This window comes from Myotis lucifugus, unplaced genomic scaffold (assembly GCF_000147115.1).
Source record: "Myotis lucifugus unplaced genomic scaffold, Myoluc2.0 scaffold_365, whole genome shotgun sequence".
Taxonomy (NCBI): Eukaryota; Metazoa; Chordata; class Mammalia; order Chiroptera; family Vespertilionidae; genus Myotis; species Myotis lucifugus.
This window is the reverse complement of record NW_005871413.1, coordinates 385,161-386,925: the sequence shown is the minus strand read 5'-3', so window position 1 is coordinate 386,925 and position 1,765 is coordinate 385,161. Positions and strand designations below refer to the sequence as shown.

Here is a 1,765-nt window from a genome sequence, read left to right as displayed (position 1 = left end):
GAAATGGGGGGTTTTAGGGATGATGAGCAGAGGGAGAGCAGCACTGAGAAAGCCAGCTGTGGGAAGCAGGACAGACTGTAACAGGCAGCAGAGGGGACACAGGCATGGGGAGGGAAAGATAAATATGTACAGAGATGTTCAAACAAAAGCAAACAGCCTTTTACCAAGGACACATCTTTTACCTGAGAAGCAGCCATTGGGTCCTGGTCGGGGTCTGTGATGTTTCCTCAGGTGACACTATGTTGAGGAGTCACAGCCTGTTAATCAGCTCACTTCACACTCACAGTCAGAAGGACCTGGAAATGAGGAAAAGGCAACACCTCCTGTCCTTGGTCACAGGAGAGAGTGAGGAACAATGAGCTCCTAGATGGAGACCACACTGTGAAATTTTGAATATGTGTCTTCATGTGTCTCTCCTCCCAAAGACTTCCACAACCTCCTACAGAAATGAGAATGTGAGCTGCTGTCCCGATGCCCCAAACAGAGGACCCCCTTACCTCCCTTGAACAAAGCTTGCTCCCCACTCACACAAAGGCATCCTGTAACCCTCATGCTAATCCCCATTCTCACCTGGAGGCCCTCAGTCACCAATGATGCCCCACCCAGAGCAGCTGTCCAACTCCATGGGGGAAAGCCCACCTGAGGGTATTTCTAAAAGCTCCTCAGGGGATCTGGGAAAACCCAGAGAATTTATCTCAGGATGCTTTTAAATAATAAATTAGGTGTCAGACATAGAAAAAGTAAATCCATGGAAGCAGCACACACACACAGAGAGAGACACAAAACACCACAGCAACAAAGCTAAGGCTTCTAATATTCCGTGAAAAGGCATCAGGTGGTGACAAACCCAGGTCACCTCCTCGTTGCCATCCGAGGAATGACACATGAGCAACAGACAAGTCTCTCCCCTCTGAGTGAATAGGAGTTGCAATTGGAAGCAAATTATTATAAAAGTAGAGGCCTGGTGTATGAAATTCATGCGGGGTGTGCGGGAGGGGGTCCCGAAGCCTGACCTGTACCCTCTCCAATCCGGGATCCCTTGGGGGATATCTGACTGCTGGTTTAGGCCGGAATTCTATTGGATTCGGGCCTAAACGGGCAGTCGGACATACCTCTCGCAAGCCGGGACCTCTGGCTCCTAACTGTACACCTGCATGCCTGCCCTAACCACTGTCCTTACCTGCCTGATGCCCCTAACTGCCCTCCCCTGCTGGCCTGATCCCCATAACAGCCCTCCCCGACCAGCTTGATCCCCGTAAATGTCCTCCCCTGCCGGCCCAGTCAACCCCTAAATGTCCTCCCCTGATGGCCTGGTTGCCCCTAACTGCCCTCTCCTGCCAGCCTGATCCCCCTAACTGCCCTCCCCTGCTGGCCTGATCCCCATAAACACCCACCCCTGCTGGCCTGATCCACCTAAATGCCTCCCTGGCCAGCCTGATCCCCTTAACTGCCCTTGCCTGCCAGCCTGATCCCCAGAATTGCCCTCCCCTGCCAGGCCATATTGACTCTACCTGCTCTCCCCTGCCACCCTGGTCACCCCTAACTGCCCACCCTTAATGGCCTGATCCCCCTAAATGCCCTCATCTGCTGGCCTGTTCAACCTAATTGCCCTCCCCTTCCGGCCTGGTTGCCTCTACCTGCCCTCCCTGATCTGCCTGATCCCCCTATATGCCCTCCCCAGGCAGAACTGGTCGCCCCTAACAGCTTCTGACCAGCCCCCTGCCACAGTGGAAATGTACAGAAGGACGTCCAGATGGTTGTCCAA

The 1,765-nt window shown here is 53.6% G+C and overlaps 1 protein-coding gene across 1 annotated transcript in view; it reads right to left on the bottom strand.

Annotated features, from left to right (window-relative positions):
* The window catches only part of LOC102423127 (zinc finger protein 888-like), a 52,680-nt gene that overhangs the window by 46,503 nt on the left and 4,412 nt on the right, over positions 1-1,765 (bottom strand). Inside the window, 1 exon segment of the mRNA XM_023764972.1 lies at positions 183-296. Coding sequence (XP_023620740.1) covers positions 183-197 — 15 coding nt within the window. The 5' untranslated portion in view covers positions 198-296.